The sequence below is a fragment of the Pipra filicauda genome, unplaced genomic scaffold (assembly GCF_003945595.2).
Source record: "Pipra filicauda isolate LSUMZ 115617 unplaced genomic scaffold, ASM394559v2 scaffold719_size241573_pilon, whole genome shotgun sequence".
NCBI classification, from domain to species: domain Eukaryota; kingdom Metazoa; phylum Chordata; class Aves; order Passeriformes; family Pipridae; genus Pipra; species Pipra filicauda.
This window is the reverse complement of record NW_024104886.1, coordinates 162,696-178,056: the sequence shown is the minus strand read 5'-3', so window position 1 is coordinate 178,056 and position 15,361 is coordinate 162,696. Positions and strand designations below refer to the sequence as shown.

The following is a 15,361-nucleotide window of genomic DNA, read 5'->3' as shown; positions in this document are numbered from 1 at the left end:
CCACTTCAGGATAGAGCCCAGCCATCCTTTGCCTCATCCCTCAGTCCATGAGGCATCCATTTATCCCCCAGGCATCCATTTATCCCCCAGGATGCTCCCAACTCCATAACCCCCTTCAGGATAAAGAATTCACCCACACTCTGCCTCGTGCCTCAAACCCTGACCCGTGGATTCCCCAGGATGCTCCCAGCTCCATGTTTCCACCTCCAAAACCCTCTTCAGGACAATGAACCTCATGCCTCAAACCCTGATCCATTTATTCCCTGGGATGCTCCCAGCTCCTGGTTTCCAGCTCCATAACCCACTTCAGGGCCAAGCCCATCCATCCTTTGCCTTGTGCCTCAAACCCCAGTCCGTGGGTTCCCCAGGATGCTCCCAATCCCACGTTTCCAGCTCCAAAACCCACTGCAGGATAAAGAATTCACCCACACTCTGCCTTGTGGCTCAATCCCTGATTCATTTATGCCCCAGGATGCTCCCAGTCCCACGTTTCCAGCTCCAAAATGCACTTCAGGATAGAGCTCACCCACGCTCTGCCTCGTGCCTCAAACCCTGATCCATTTATTCCCCGGGATGCTCCCGACTCCCAGACCCACTTCAGGATAAAGAACTCATCCATCCTCAGCCTGGATCCACGTATCCCTCAGCTCCACGATTCCAGCTCAGGACAAAGAGCCTCACGCCTCGAACCCCGATCCATGGATCCCCCGGGATGCTCCCAGCTCCCAAACCCACTTCAGGATAAAGAGCTCGTCCATCCTCAGCCTGGATCCACGTATCCCTCAGCTCCAAGATTCCAGGACAAATCCCCCAGGATGCTCCCAGCTCCACAATTCCACCTCCATGAGCTCAGCCGGGCTCTGCCGCGCGCCTCCGCCCCACGTGTCCCCCCGGGACGCTCCCAGCCCGGCATTCCCACCTCCAAACGCCACCGCGGGCTCCGGCGCGCCGCTTTAATCCCGTGGGAATGCCGCCCGCGCCCCTCACACCCTGTGCCTGAGGAAGAACTTGCCCCAGTAGCGGCCCTGGAGCCGCAGGTCGTAGGGGCTCAGGTACTTCCTCATGCCCAGCATGTTGGAGGTGACGACGCGCTCGAAAGTCCAGGGGTTCTGGTTGTTGAGCCTCTTCTCCTCCTCCTCCCGCCGCATCTCCTGGAGGCTCTCCCGGCTCACGGGCACGGCCGGGAAGGGCAGCTTTTGGGCCACCTGGGCGAGGAAAGGCCGGACCTGGCCGAAGTGGCAGCGGCCGCCCACCTCGACGACGAGCCTGCCGCTGCGCACGGCCGTCACGTAGTGGTCGATGGGGCCCTTCCCGCCGCCCATCCGGTGGCCCAGGCTCTTCCGGGTCACCGGCTTGTACGGGGCGGGCACGCGCCACACGGCGAACATGGACTTGGGGTCGAGGTGGCGCCCGATGGTCAGGCGGATCATCTCCAAGTGGCCCCAGTGCAGGTACCCCCCGCCCAGAGCCTGCGGGGAAACAGCGGGAGCCCGGGATGGGGGGGATAAGATGGGATATGGGGGGGATAAATCAGGGATATGGGGCGGAATAACTCAAGGATAAGGGGTGGGATAACTCGGAATATGGGGGGGATAACCTGGGATATGGGGTGGAATAGCTCAAGGATAAGGGGTGGGATAACTCGGGATATGGGGGGGGATAATCCGGGATATGGGGGGATAATCCGGGATATGGGGGGATAATCCGGGATATGGGGGGATAACCCGGGATATGGCGTAGGATAAGCCAGGATAGGGGGGGATAACCCAGGATGGGGGGGATAACCTGGGATATGGGGGGGATAACTCGGGATGGGGGGGGATAACTCGGGATATGGGGGGGATAACCCAGGATATGGGGTGTGGTAACTCAAGGATAAGGGGTGGGATAACTCAGGATATGGGGGGGATAACTCGGGATATGGGGTGGGATAACCCAGGATATGGGGTGGGATAACCCAGGATATGGGGTGGGATAACTTGGTATATGGGGGGGATAACCCAGGATAGGGGGTGATAACCCAGGATGGGGGGGGATAATCTGGGGTATGGGGGGAATAACTCAGGATATGGGGGGGATAACTTGGGATATAGGGTGTGATAACTCAAGGATAAGGGGTGGGATAAATCAGGGATATGGGGTGGGATAACTCAAGAAGAAGGGGTGGGATAATTAGGAATATGGGGGGGATAACCCAGGATATGGGGTGGAATAGTTCAAGGATAAGGGGTGGGATAACTTGGGATATGGGGTGGGATAACTTGGGATATGGGGGAGATAACCCGGGATATGGGGTGGGATAACTCAAGGATAAGGGGTAGAATAACTCAGTATATGGGGTGGGATAACTCAAGGATAAGGGGTGGGATAACTTGGTATATGGAGTGGGATAACCTGAGATATGGGGGGGATAACCCAGGATATGGGGTGGGATAACTCAAGGATATGGGGGGGATAACTCAAGGATATGGGGGGGATAACTCGGGATATGGTGTGGGACAACTCAGGGATATGGGGATGGGACAGAGGGAACTGTGTCCTACCCAGGGCAGGATAACTCAGGGATATGGGGATAGAGTGGGATAACTCAGGGATAAGGGGTAGGACAGAGGGAACCATGTCTTGCCTGGGAACAGGGACATGGCACAGGGACAAAGGGTCCTGTGTTCTACCCAGGGACAAGGACAAGGGTCCCATGTCCTGCCTGGGAACACTTAACCTGCAAATCACACTCCTGAGCCCATTCCCGGGAATGCTGGGGTGTTCCCAACAGAGGCAAATCAGTTTTCTAGAGCCACTCTGGTACCAATTCCCTCCAGTTCCTGGCCGTTTTGGGAGGGCTCAGCAGCACGGGGGGTCTCCACCCTGGGGGTTCCCACTCCCGCTCCAATCCCAGCCTCTGGAATTCCCCCCCCCGGCTCCCTTCGGCGCTCACCAGGATCCCGTACTGCCCCTGGATGAAGTCGGTGGCCTCCCGGGACGGCCCGCGGATGTCACGGAGCATCCGCGGCTCCCGCCGGACCTTGGGCACGGCCGGCACCTTGTCCATGAACTTCAGCTTCGGCTTCTCCGGGAAGGTGATTCCTGCCGGGACGACGCTGGGATGAGGATCCCCGGCAAGGCCGCGGGCGGAGCCCCGCGCCTCCCATCGCCGCTGTACTCACCGCTGTAATCCGGCGGCAGCACCCACTTCTTGAGCCCCGCGCGGGGCATCGCCGCTCCGCCGGGACCTGCGGGGCAGAGCGGGGGGGTCACGGCGGGGCCCGGCGCCCTTCACGGTGTCCGCCGCTTAACGGAGGGGCGGCCCGGGGTCACCCCCTCCACGCCCCGCTCGAGTCCCCGCCGGGCCGCCCCGGCCGCCCGAGCTTCCCCCGGGCAGCCGGAGACCCCTGGAAGCGCGGCCCGAGCCCCCCCGACCTGGCCCGGCCCGGAGTAGCCCCGGGAGCCGCCATCGCCACATCGCCGGAAGTGCCGCACAGGAGCCGCCATCGGTCCGTCCGCAAACCCGCCCCCCCCGCGCCACGGCCCGGCTGGGAAACGCGCCCGCAATATTAGTTCCGCCGCATCCCAGTTCCCCCCGCGCGCACCGGGAAGGGGTGACCGACCTTGGGGTTCTCCTCCAGGGGGGTCCCGGAGTCCCTCAGCGGCCTCGGAAGGTGATAGAAGTGGCTTCCAGTCTTTGTGCTGGGCGACAAACTGCTTTTGTCGGGATAATAAAAGCCCGGAGTGGTTTGATTAGGATAAAGTTCCATTTTATTCCCAGTAGCTGGGTTTGGATTCAGGAACTCGGGATGGAAATGCTGTGGATCACACAGGGATGGTTTGGTGGTTGCCGAGCAGGGCTTGCCCTCCTCAAGGACTCCACAGTGTCCTATGGGACAATCCATGTTTTCCAGGAGGTGACACCATCCTCCTCCTCCTCATCATCATCTCTGTGTCCCGCTTGGCTGGGAATCTTCCACCTCTTCTCCTCCACAGGGGCCTCCATTGCCCACCAGAAGCCCCTTTCTTTCCCCCCCCCAGCCCTGGGGTGACCTGGGGCTGTGACATCACAAGCAGGGCTGTGACATCAGCGCGCCGTCGCCGGGCAACACTGGGAGCCACCCCCACCCAGCTCCCAGGGATATGGGATATGTGCAATCCCAACGGGATGGGGGGAGCCATGAGCGGTGTCCTGCCGGGCTCCCGGAGCAGCCGAGTGGCTCCAGCTGCTCCCAGTTCCCCCATGGCTCCCGCTGTTCCGGAGGCTCCCGTGGGCTCCATGCCGTGCGGATGCGGCCCCGGCTGCTCCCCCTGTGCCACGGCGGCCCAGGAGCTGCAGGACCTGCTGGTGTCCGTGTGTGCCGGGAACGGGAGGTCCTTCCCGAGGGTTTCCCTGGCGTGGCAGGTGCTGTGGGAGGACCTGGAGAAGCTGGTGGAGCGAGGCCACCTGTACTGCTGCCTCGGTGATTCCTGCTGGATTCCAGACGGGAAAGGCCCCGTGGACAGCTCTCCCTACTCCCTGGGAGACGCGGGAATGAGCAAGGCCAGCTCATCCCTGAGGGTGCACGTGGCCAGGAAAAGCCTGGAAGTCAAAATGGGAGCCTGGCCCATCCCAGTGGTGCGCTCCCAGGAGCGGGTGGAGCGGCAGGAAGGGTCACCCCAGCCCCCCAAGAGCCTCCGTTCCTCCGGCAGCCTCACGTGTTCCCAGGAGCGGGCGGAACGGCAGGAAGGGTCACCCCTGCCCTCGGAGAGCCTCCATTCCTCTGGCAGCCTCACTCCTTCCGAAAGCCTCTCCCTCTCCAAGAGCCTGAGCGATTCCTGGCGGGCTCCAGACGGAGAAGACGCCGTGGACAGCTCTCCCTGCTCCCTCGGAGCAGCAGGAATCAGCAGAACACGCTCATCCCTGAGGATGCACGTGGCCAGGAAGAACCTGGAAGTCAAACTGGGAGCCCAGCCCACTCCAGTGAAGAGTTCCCAGGAAGAAGTGGCACAGCAGGAAGAGCCCTGGAGCCACCAGTGCCCAGTCCAAGGATCCCGGGATGCTGCGGTGGTGCCAACCGGGAACAGCCCGGGCTCGGTGTCGGAGAAGATCCTCCAGCAGCAAAGGGATCTGGAATTCCCCCATCTCCAGGGAGCTTTCCCAAGCTGGCTGTCCAATTTCAGGAGGAAGTTTCTCCTGGCAGTTCAGATACTCCTGCAGATCCTGTGTTTGAAATAAATAAGGGTTTTCCCCAAAGAGCTGCCTGAGTGTTCCCACTGCACTGGTGTTATTGGGATAGGGTTCCTTCCTCCCCAGCAGCTGGGTTTGGATTCAGGATGGCAATGCTGTGGTTTGGTTTCCCTCCTCAAGGACTATGCGGTGTCCCAAGGGACAATCCATGCTTTCCACTGGGACAGGGCTGGAACAGGGACAGGGCTGGGGACCAGGAGCAGGGCTGGATTGAGGACAAGTGCCCAAGCCCCTTAGTTTTCCCTGGAAGGAGGAAGGTCTGGAAACGAGCCCCATGTGTGTGCAGGGAGCATGGGAATACCCAGCTTCCCCCTGGAGACCCGTGGCCACCACCCCTTCCACGGGGGTTAAAAAAAGCCACCAGTGGGGGTCATCCCTCCATCTCCATTATCCCAGTGGATGCTCCCAGGGGAGGTGGTTTGTGCTCTTCCTTGCAGCCACGGCCTGGGCTCAGCATGGCCTGGGAAAAGGGGTGTCTGGGGACAGGGACAGGGTGGGTCCCCCTGCCCTGGGCATGGTGAGAGGGACCACAGCCTCAGTGCCTGGGGCCACTCCCTAAAGGATCACTGCAGGGATTTGAGGTCCAGCTGAGCCTCGAGCTCATCCTGGTGCATCCTGGGGTTCCCCAATCCCTGTCTCACTCCTCCTCCCACTCACCTGCCAGTCTCTGTCACGTGTGGCCCCTCGTGGCTCTCGGTGACGGTCCCGCTCCGTGTCCTGGGGAGCCGTGTGGCCGCTGGGGAGCTGATCCTGGGCCCTGGATGTGGAGTCACCAGTGCTGACAGGGATGGATTCCGGCTGGAGCACCCGCTCCTGGGCTGTGGGACCACCCTGGAGGTGAGAGACAGGGACACATGTCCCTGATGGAAATGGGCATGGGGTGGGAATGAGGGGACCCTGCCAGGGCTTGGGGCGGGGAAGGAAACCAGGTGGGAAACAGGGTCCCCCCAAACCCCCATCCCGGCCATTCTGAGAGCACTGCTGAGTGAGGGGTCACCTGAACCCTGGCCTGGGCATTCCTGGGTGCTGGGGTGAGGGGGAAACCCCCAGCCCCAAACCCACTCCTTCCCACAACTCCTCCCGGACAGAATCCGCTATGAGAACATCCTCCACTCCCACCCCTTGTCCAGGGGGGCTGTGGCTCGTGCCAGACCCTTCTCCCTCCCTGTGGAGTGTAACTACCCCAGGTGAGTGGGGAGAACCCCCCCTGGAGCCCAGGATTCCCCAGCGGAGACCCTTGGGAGCCAGGGCTCTGAGTCCCACGGGAGCCCGCCGTGGGATCCATCCGGGAGGGATGGTGTGGGGTTGTCTGTATCAGGATGGGGTGCAGGGGTGCCCTCCATGCCTCCTCTGTGGCACAGGACAGGCATTATTTTGTCCATTCCCATCCATCCCACCTGGATCCCCTTCGGCTCCATGGTCGCCCTGGCCGTGTTTGACCGTGAGTGGAGGAGCCCTGGACCCCCTCACCCCGCAGGGCAGGACCCCCTGTGACCCTCGGGGCACCCCCTTCCAGGTTCCTGCTCCTCCCGCCTGTCCCACCCCTCCTATTCCCTGGGGGAGCTGATAAACGTCCAGGCGTCCGTGGGCACCGACCCCCGGGAGCCCCTGAGGGTGTTCGTGGACCAGCGCGTGGCCGCTCCAGGCGTTTCCAAACGGCCGGAATTCCGCGTCATCGCTGACCACGGGTGAGCTCCGCGGCTGGAATGGGGGTGGGGGGACCCTCTGGAGGGGGGTGGCAGTGCCCAGCTCGCCCCGTGTCCCACCTGGCAGGTGCCTCCTGGATGGGCGGCTCGGCCGCTCCCGCTTCCTCCCGCGGCGTGGAAACAAACCACTCCCTCCGCTTCCAGCTGGACACTCTCCTCTTCCCAAACCTCTCCGGCAGCCAGGTCCGTGCGAGCGGGGGGGCTGGGGGCACGGGGTGACCTCTCCAGAGCCAGGTAGAGAATCCACGAGGATGTTTGCCCCGGCAGGTCTCCCTCCACTGTCACCTGCAGGCTGTGGCTCCAGGGGCTGGAAACCTCTCTGGAAAAGCCTGTTCCAGCTACCGGGAGGCAGCTGCCTGGCATTCCCTGGATGCTGGATTCACTGGATTCGACTGTTCGTGCTGCGGGTCCCCAAAAGGCTGTGGGAGGCGTCGGCATCTGGCTGGTGGAGGTGAGATGAGACACCCCCCCCTTGGCGGGCTCCCTGAGCCCCGCGGGGGCGATTCCAGCGCTCCATGAATCCATCCTCCCCGCAGGGCTCCTGGGAGAAGCTGGTGTCCACCTGGGGCTGCTCTCGGCTCATCCCAGCCCGTCCCCAGCCCCTCGGGAGCCCACCCCGGCCCCCCCTGCCCGCCCCTCGGTGCCTGTGCTACGGGGGGACCAGAGGGACTCAGGCGGGTGTGAGCCCCCCATGGATCCGGGGGAAGGGGGGGCCTGAGGGTCCTCAGGTACCCGTGGTGACCCCCGGGAGCCCCCCTGCTCCCGCCGAGCCCGTCGCTGCGTGAGCATCCCTGTTTCGGGAATAAACGTGCGGAACTGCCCGAGGCGGTTGTGGATCCTGTGCATGCCCCGGGGGTGCTCGGGGGTGGGGGGCTGTGACACGTCCCCACTGCCACTGTGGACCCCAAAAAGTCCCACCGGGCTCCCTGGGGTGCTCTGGCAGGTGCTGGGAGCTGTGGGATAATTTGGGGAGAAGGGCAGGGCTGGGGTTCCTCGTGGGCACTTCAGCTCCGGGATGTTGGGGGGGGATATGGGCTGGAATAGGGGCACTGCTCCCCCATTCCCAAAACTGCTTGGGCATAGTGGGGCAGGTCCCGGGGCTGGGGGGGACATGGATCAGAGGGCCCCTGTGCCACTGTCTCACCTGGGGGACACGAGCTGTGCCTGTCACTATGGAGTCCTGGGTGCCGAGATTTTGGGATACAGGAGAGTATCTTGTACCCCCCTCGTTCCCAGGGCATTAATTCTTGGATTTGGGGTTTAATCCCCTGCCCGGAACTCCTGGCTCCTTCTCAGGGCTGGACACCCTAAAAACAGGGGGAAGCCCCCTGGGGGCAAAGCCAGCACAGGGGGCAGTGGCTGGGATGAGGGGGGGGGTCCCATCTCCCCTTCCCTCCTGCTCCAGGGAGCAGATCCAAGGAGGATATTCTGGACCGTTTCTGTCTGGGGAAGGGGTGCCAAGGACATCCAAGGGGAATGGTGCCTGGGCAGTGCCCCGTGTCCCCCGCAGCCCCCCCCGGTCCCCCCCTCCTTCCCCCAACTCACCCGCTCCGCCGGGAGGAGCCGCAGGAGCTCTAATGGCCCTTGATGGATTTATTCTTCCAGGAATTCGCGGCGCCGTTTTTTTTTTTTTTTTTTCCTTTCTCTCTTTTTATTTTTTTTTCCCCTTTCTTTCTGAGCTCCTGTAAACACGGCCTGGAGCTGGAAGGGGGTGGGAGAGATGGGGGGACACAGAGCTGGAGTGGGGTTGGGGGGGTTCTGTGTCCCCAGAATCCTCTTTTCCTCCCCTCCCTTGGGTTGGGGATGAGCACCTATCCCCGGGGGGGGGGCTGCGACGTTGGACGTCGCCCCACGGAGCATCTCCCCCCCTGCCCCACGGAGCAACTCCCCGTGCCCCACGCGGCCGGGGTGCCCCACGGAGCATTTCCCCCGCCTCCTGCCCACCGCGGGGAGGTGGGGGAAATGCTCCGTGGGGCATCTTCCCAGCCCCGGCGAACATCTCCCCCCGCCCCACACAGCCGGGGGACCCCACAAAGCGTCTCCCCCCACCCCACACGGGCGGGGTCTCCCATCTTCCCTGCCCCACGGAGCATCTCCCCCCGCTCCCCGCAGCCGGGATGTTCCACTTTCCGTCCCCCCCCCCCCACCTTTAGGGGGTGATTTTTGGGGGGGGTTTGGGGTCGGGCGGTGCCCGCGGGGTGTGTGATGCAGCCGCTGACGTCACGGCGCCCGGCCAATGGGCGGCGGGCGGGGCGGGGTGTGGCGGGCGGGGTGTGGCGGGGGCGGCCCCGGTGGGAGCGGGGCTGCTCCGGGGGGTCCCGGCGCCCCCCGATCTCTCCATGCAGGGCATGGGGAGCCTCCGGCTGGGCAACCGCGCCGTCATGTACACGGCGGAGACCCTCTCCAAGGGCAAGAACCGCGTCATGGGGGTGAGATTTGGGGGGGCACGGGGGGGGGTCTCGGGACGGGGAACCCCTGGAAAAACCCCCCTCACCCCGTTCCCGGGGGATTCCCGTCCTCCCGCCGATCCCTCGGGGGACGCTGTGGGATCGAGGCGCCCCCGCGGCCGGCGCGGCACTGGAGGAAGGGGGGAGGTGGTGAGTTGACCTCATTCCCGTCCATCCCGGTCCCCGCAGACCATCCAGATCATGACGGGATTCCTGCACATCGGCTTCGGGATCGTCCTGACCACGCTCACCAACCTCTACACCTCGGTGTTCGTCATCGGAGAGATCCCGTTCCTGGGCGGCGTGTCGGTGAGCGCGGGGCAGCGGGAACGGTCCTGCCGGGAAGGGATCCCGCAGGGAAAGGATGCCCAGAGGGGAAGGAGTGCCCACCCTCCAGGAGGGGTATCCTCTGGAAAAGTTTGCCCACCAGGGAGCGATGCCCACAGGGAAGGGAATCCCGCCAGAGAGGGATACCAGGAAAGATGCCCACCAGGAATGATGCCCACTAGGAAGGGAATCCCACCAGGGAAGGATGGGTACCAAGGAATGATGTCCACAAGGAAGAGAATCCTGCCAGGGAATGATGTCCACAGGGACTGGAAGCCCACGGGGAAGGATGCCCACCAGGAGCGATGCCCAGCAGGGAATGATGCCCACAAGGAACAGAATCCTGCCAGGGAATGATGCCCATCAGGAAGGGAATCCCATCAGAGAAGGATATTCCCTGGGAAGGAAGGACACCCACCAGGGAACGATGCCCACCTAGGGAGGGAATCCCACCAGGAATGATCCCCCCTGGGCTCCCGTGGCTCCAGCCACTCCATCCCTGGGCACAGGGAATTCTGCCCCCGCAAATGCCAACCCAGGGGGGTGTCCCTGGGCAGCTCTGGGGGTGCCCCTGACCCCCCCTGTCCCCCCCAGTTCATCATCTCCGGCTGCCTCTCCATCGGCGCCGAGAAGAGCCCCACGGAATGCGCGGTGAGTGCCGCTGGGAACGGGCCGGGACGTCCCTCCTGGATCTTTGGGGGGGTCTCCCCCCCCCGATCCCCCCCCGGGCCCCCTGAGAGCCCCCGGTGCCCGCAGGTGAAGGGCAGCCAGACCATGAACGTCATCAGCGCCATCTTCGCCCTGCTGGGCATCGTGGCCTTCATCGTCGACCTCAACCTCAACGTGCTCTACCACTCCAGCCTCGACTACCCCGGATACCTCGTCCTGGTAATCCCGCTTTCGGGAATTCCCGCCCTTGGGAGAACCCCCCTGGCGTGTCCCCTGCCCCTCAGAGGGGTGTCGTGGCCCCCCCCAAAGGCGCTTTTGGGGTGGGGGTTCGGCGCGTCTGCCGGCGTTGACCTATTTCAGGTCGGTCCCTCGGGAGATGACTCACCCTTTGGAAGCATCCGCGAGCCGGAAAAACGGCGGGATGGCGGGCTCGGAGCGCTCACGGAGCCGGGAGTGCGGCGGGAGAGGAGGGGGGAGCCCCGAAGCGCGGCGTGGGGTGGGATTCCTCCTCCCAGGCGCTTCCCGGGGAGGTGCTGATGGGGTTTTCCCCCCACCCTGGAGCTCGCAGGGAACGGGATCTCCATCGTGCTCCTCATCTTCACCGTCCTGGAATTCTGCATCGCCGTGGCCACCGCCAACTTCTGGTGCCGGGCCACCCGGCTCAGCTCAAACGAGGTAAGGAATGGGATGAGGGGGGGAGGCTGGGATGGACACCCCCCCCCCCCGAAGCTCTTCCCTGTTATCCTGGCGTATCCCATGATCCCGGTTTCTCCCAGTCCATGCTGATCGTCCCCAGTGCCACCCGTGTGGACCTGGCCGTGCCGCCAGCGGAGCTGCCGCAGCCACCCAGCTACACCGAGGTGATTCCCGATCCCAAGGAATATCTGGGATAGGGGCGCAGTCGGGATTGGGATGGCCCTCCCCACCCTGGAGCAGCATCCGATCCCTTCCTGTGTGACAGACCCCATCCCGCTGCCCTGGGAAAACACCCCATTCCCAGAGAGCATCCTGGAGCATCCACCTCTCTGCTCTGGGAATGGGGGAGGAGATCCCAAAACCCCGCTGAGGGGTCACCCCAAATCCTTCCCCCTTCCCAAAGCTCACTCTCCTTCCAGCTGGCTGCTCCTGAAGTCTGACACCGGAATGGGATCCTGCCTCCATCGCTCCCAAATCCAGGGCTACGGCATCGTCTTCCCGCTGGGATACGCTGGTCCCACCCCTCCAAAAGCCAGCGAGCCCCCCTCCCAAATTCCCACTCTCCTGCCCATCCATCTGCCCCCGTGCCTGGTCTGAGGGGCATTCCTTGCTGGCTGCTTTGGGAAGGGGCTTCTCCGTGCGGGACTCTTGCGGAATTCCCGCCCGTAAATCCCCAGTGGGATTCTGGGATTCACTCGTGTCAGGATTCAGGACTTCCCGGGGTTCCGGTGGCTTGGAGCGATCCCGACGTGTGGATCCACCGGACCGTCTACCTCGGCTCGTCCCGCGTTGGCTTGGTTTTATCTTGGGAATAAACGCTCGGTCCGGGCTCGTGGCTCCTGAATTTGGGAATTTTCAGCGTGGGAGTTACAATTTCACACCCCCCCAGACCTGCTCTCCATCAGGAAAAGGGCTCATCCCGCCTGGTTTAGGGGTACCTGCTCTCTCCCACGGGAATTCTGCCCCCCTAAGCCCCTGCTACCTGTTCTGTTTCCCAAGGGAATCCTGCCCCGCTCCAAACCCCCGGGATTTGTTCTCTCCTGGGATTTGTTCCATCCCCCTAAATCCCTGGCACCTGCTCCCAAGGGATTTTTGTCCCCATGAACCTCCAGTGCCTTCTCTCCTGAGGTAATTCCATTCCCCTTAACCCCTGGCTCCTGCTCCTGAGGGATTCTTCTCCCCCTAAACCCCCAGTGCCTTCTCCCGAGGGAATTTTGTCCCTTTAAGTCCCTCATACCCCTCTCTCCTGAGGCGACTCCATCCCCCCCAAACCCCTGGCACCTGATCCCGAGGGATTTTTGTCTCCCTAAATCCCCAGTGTCTGGTCTCCTGAGGGAATTCCGCCCCACTAAGCCCCTCTCCTGAGGGAATTCCACCCCTCTCGCCCCCCCCCACCTGCTCCCCTGAAGGAATTCCACCCCGTAAGCCCCTGGTACCTGATCCTGAGGGAATTCTGCCCCCCTAATGCCCTCTCTTCATGGAATTCTGCCCCCTTACCCTGGGTACCTGCACTCCTGGGGGAATTCTGCCTCCCTAAACTCCTGCTACCTGTTCCCTCTCCCAGTGGAATTCTGTCCCCCCTAAACCCCTGGTACTTGCTCCCAAGGGAATTCTCTCCCCCCTTAACTCCCAGGACCTGCTCTTTCTCCCGAGGGAATCCCACCCCCCCTAACCCCCCGGCACCTCATCCTGAGGGAATTCTGCCCCCATAAACCCCTCTCTCCATGGAATTCCGCCCCCCTAAACCAGGGTACCTGCTCTCCTGAGGGAATTCTGCCCCCAGACACACCCCCCCCCCCATGCTCCGGCTCCGCTATTTTTAGCCGGAGCGCCGGCGGTGACGCCAGCACATCCCAGCACATCCCGCTCTTTCCGCCGCTGGAGAAGCTGCCCCCGGGGCTTGAGCTGCTCCTCGGGGTGACACGGGGACACCGGCGCCGTGTGCTCCCCGTTCCCACAATTCCGTGCGGCGGGAATGGAGCGGAGGGATCCGAGGGGCTGCGACCCCTCCAAGATCCCTCGTTTTTGGGGTCGGGAATCGGAGCCAAAGGGCTCCGGGATCACTTTGTCGGCTCCTGACGAGCTCGTTACGGATCCACCCTTAATTATCCCGCACCCACAGGGATGCCTGGGGACCTAACGAGCATCCCAGTGGCATCGAGTTACTTAAGGAGCATCCCAAACTCCTGGAAAGCCAGGATGGAGACCCCAGTGCCAATTTTCCAAGGGGTAGGAGCATCCTGGTGACTTCTCAGTGCCCTGTGGGGGGGGATCCCCTTACTTTTGGAGACAGGATCCATCCCAAATCTCCCCAGAGCGGGATCAGTGATGTCCTCCTCGAACATTCCCTTTGGTTTTCGGGTGTTTTCCTTGTTTTTCCCACCCTCCCCGACGCTCCGGCTGCTCAGCCAAAGCCTCATGGATTATTCACTCCCTGTCGGTTATTTCGGGGCCCAGCTCTGAAAAAATAATGAGCCTGATCAGTAGGAAAAGCCCCAGGGATTTTGGGAATGGGATGAAACAGGTTGTGTCTACTCACCCCCGTGTCCACAATCCATTACTGCTCCGGAGCATCCCAGCCTCTCCCAGCTCCACAGGGACCACCAGGAAGCCATTCCAACCCTCAGCCAAGCTGGTGGATCCATCTGTGTTTTCCCAGGGCGGCAGCTTCCTGGGAAAGAGGCTGGGAATCATCCTCTCCCTCCTCGGGATCAGAGTCAGTTTTCCCAGAGTATCCCGGTGTTCAGGTGCAGCTGTCCCTGAAAATGCTGGAGTAAGTGTTCAAAGTTCCATGGAAACGTGGGGGGTTTAATATATCTCTATTTTTAGGTGGGAATTTGCAGCCCTGGGGGGGGGGAGTGGGCAGTTTTCCTTATGGATTTGATCCCGAGCTCCATGAGTGTCCCTCATGGTGATGGTGCCACCCCCTGCTCCGTATCCTCGTGGACATGGATAAGCGGGATAATAAAGGGATAATAAAGGCTGAGAGCTGCTCCCAGGCTGCATCCACGGGCTTTCCACCCGGGAGATCCCTAAGGAAAGGCAAAACTCCATGGAGGAGCCAGGGAGCAGCCGTGAGATGGGCTGGGGGGGTCCCAATGGCTCTGTGTTCCCTGGAAAAGAGAAGGATCCAGGGAGACCTTGGAGCACTTTCCAGTGCCTAAAGCAGCTCCAAGAGAGCTGGAGAGGGACTTTGGAAAAGGGATGGAGCGACAGGGCATTGCGAATGGCTTCCCACTGCCAGAGGGTGGGAATATTGGGAAGAAATTCTTCCCTGTGAGGCTGGTGAGGCCCTGGAATGGATTTTCCAGGGAAGCTGTGGCTGCCCCATCCCTGGAAGTGTCCAAGGCCAGGCTGGAGCAGCCTGGGATAGTGGAAAGTGTCAGGGTGGGAATGAGGTGGGCTTTGAGGTCCCTTTCTACCCAAACCATTCCAGGATTGTCAGTGGGAGCCGGTGCCAGGGAAACCTTGGAGACGCGCCAGAGCTTTTCCGCAGGATCTGGAGTTTTACTGGGAGCAAGTGGATCAAAGGCTGGAATGTCACGTGAGGGGGTGACAGACACATCTGGGACAGGGTTTGGGAGCGATGTCCCGGTGTCCCAAACGCCAGGTTAGGGATAACCCCAACCTCCCTCCCGCTCCCAGCTCCGGATTCCCTAATCCAGGACGGACACAGCGGGGTTTAACACCCTCGGAGGAGGCTCCTCCAGGGAATTGTGGGGACAACACAGGTGACATTCCTGGGATGACATACCTGGTGTGTTCGCAGTGGTACCTGTGCTGTGATTCCTGGGAATGCCACATGGATAAAAGCCAAAAAAATCCTGCGATACATCCCAGGAAACAGGACTTTCCTTCCAGAATCGCCATGGAAACAGCCCCGTGGGAAGCAGGAACACCTGGAAGCAAAGCAAAATGTTGACTTTTGGTATTTTTATGGGGATATAAAGTTTGTCCCAGGAAGCAGCAACCTTCTCTGGAAGGAATTTCTCCGTCACAACCTATTTTCTTTGGAAAAAAACCCACGGCTTTTTGGGTTGGAAAAGGGATTTTGGTTCCACCGGGCTTGTAAATTTATCCCGGTGGGAAGGGACTTGGGGGGGGTCTTGCTGATCCCTCCTGAGTCTGAGCATCCAGCCAGGCTTCCCCCATCCATAATTTCCCCTGGAGAACAGGAAAATTAACATTAAAATCCAAGGAATGTACTGTATATATCAACAAGGCTCGGAATTCCTGCAAATAAAGGGCTGGAAAACTCCACTGCTTCCCTGTATCTGCTTCAAAGCTTCACCTCCTCCGGAATC

At 61.8% G+C, this 15,361-nt stretch overlaps 2 protein-coding genes across 4 annotated transcripts; one reads left to right on the top strand and one right to left on the bottom strand.

Annotated features, from left to right (window-relative positions):
• Nucleotides 1–437: 437 nt before the first annotated feature.
• On the bottom strand, nt 438–3,489 carry MRPL16 (mitochondrial ribosomal protein L16). Its single transcript, XM_027739669.2, is given in 5 exon segments — nt 438–1,469; nt 2,936–3,084; nt 3,165–3,230; nt 3,418–3,468; nt 3,471–3,489. Coding segments are annotated over 5 exon segments (771 nt in total). The 3' UTR covers nt 438–983.
• Nucleotides 3,490–9,199: 5,710 nt separating this feature from the next.
• LOC113997642 (membrane-spanning 4-domains subfamily A member 12-like) lies at nt 9,200–11,901 on the top strand. Of its 3 annotated transcripts, XM_027739654.2 has the most exons (7): nt 9,200–9,347; nt 9,555–9,674; nt 10,287–10,343; nt 10,449–10,580; nt 10,923–11,036; nt 11,138–11,221; nt 11,477–11,901. In XM_027739654.2, the coding sequence occupies exons 1-7, from the start codon at nt 9,258–9,260 to the stop codon at nt 11,495–11,497; spliced, it is 618 nt and encodes a 205-aa protein (XP_027595455.1). In that variant the 5' UTR covers nt 9,200–9,257; the 3' UTR covers nt 11,498–11,901. The 3 variants fall into 3 exon arrangements, with proteins under 3 accessions (XP_027595455.1, XP_027595457.1, XP_039245160.1); XM_027739656.2 differs by lacking the exon at nt 11,138–11,221; XM_039389226.1 differs by having other exon boundaries at nt 11,138–11,901.
• The last annotated feature ends 3,460 nt before the right edge of the window (nt 11,902–15,361 follow it).